The sequence below is a fragment of the Cystoisospora suis genome, assembly GCF_002600585.1.
Source record: "Cystoisospora suis strain Wien I chromosome Unknown contig_2758, whole genome shotgun sequence".
Classification (NCBI taxonomy): domain Eukaryota; phylum Apicomplexa; class Conoidasida; order Eucoccidiorida; family Sarcocystidae; genus Cystoisospora; species Cystoisospora suis.
This window is the reverse complement of record NW_027155554.1, coordinates 933-1,605: the sequence shown is the minus strand read 5'-3', so window position 1 is coordinate 1,605 and position 673 is coordinate 933. Positions and strand designations below refer to the sequence as shown.

Here is a 673-nt window from a genome sequence, read left to right as displayed (position 1 = left end):
CGGAGACCCGATTTCGTCAGCTCAGCTCAAGAAATACGGTCAAGACCTAGAGGAAGCAAAGTCTCGGAAGAACTACTCCGATGGAAGAAAGCATACGAACGATGTGAACACTTCTCTGTCCCTTTTCGAGTGGCTACCTCGTGTGAAAACGATATTAGTGATGCGTCCGGTGTACGCGAGCGTGTAGCAAAGGGGGAAGGGGATCACGTGTGGTTCAACCACCGTGAGTACGCGTGGTCTAACAACTTCCTCTGGGTCCGGACTAGGCCGGGCTGGAGGATTTGTGTGCCAGGACAGGATATCAGGAGGGACACACTTTCACATTTCCACGACCACATTCTAGCAGGGCACCCAGGTATAGACAGAACTAGAATAGCCATACGGGAGCACTTCTGGTGGCCAGAAATGGACGCCGATATTGACGCATTCGTCAGGGCATGCACAAAATGCGCTAGAAACAAGGCTTCCAGACAGAAGAGCGGGGGTCTGCTACAGCCACTTGAGATACCAGAAGCCCCTTGGGAGGAGATCAGCATTGACTTAATTGTTGGACTACCTAAGACTACAGAAGGATACGAATCTATAGTCACGATAGTATGTAGACTCACGAAGATGGCACATTTCATCCCAACCACCGTCAACATCACGTCAGAAGGCCTCGCACATCTACTTA

General features: G+C 50.7%; 1 protein-coding gene across 1 annotated transcript in view; it reads left to right on the top strand.

Moving 5' to 3' along the window:
• Nucleotides 1-645, top strand: part of CSUI_005708 (transposon tf2-1) — a gene marked incomplete at its 3' end in the record, with an annotated part of 1,054 nt that extends 409 nt beyond the window's left edge. The window contains exon 2 of the mRNA XM_068065878.1: nt 298-645. Coding sequence (XP_067922145.1) covers nt 298-645 — 348 coding nt within the window. The remainder of the gene's footprint in view (nt 1-297) is intronic.
• Between the last annotated feature and the right edge of the window lie 28 nt (nt 646-673).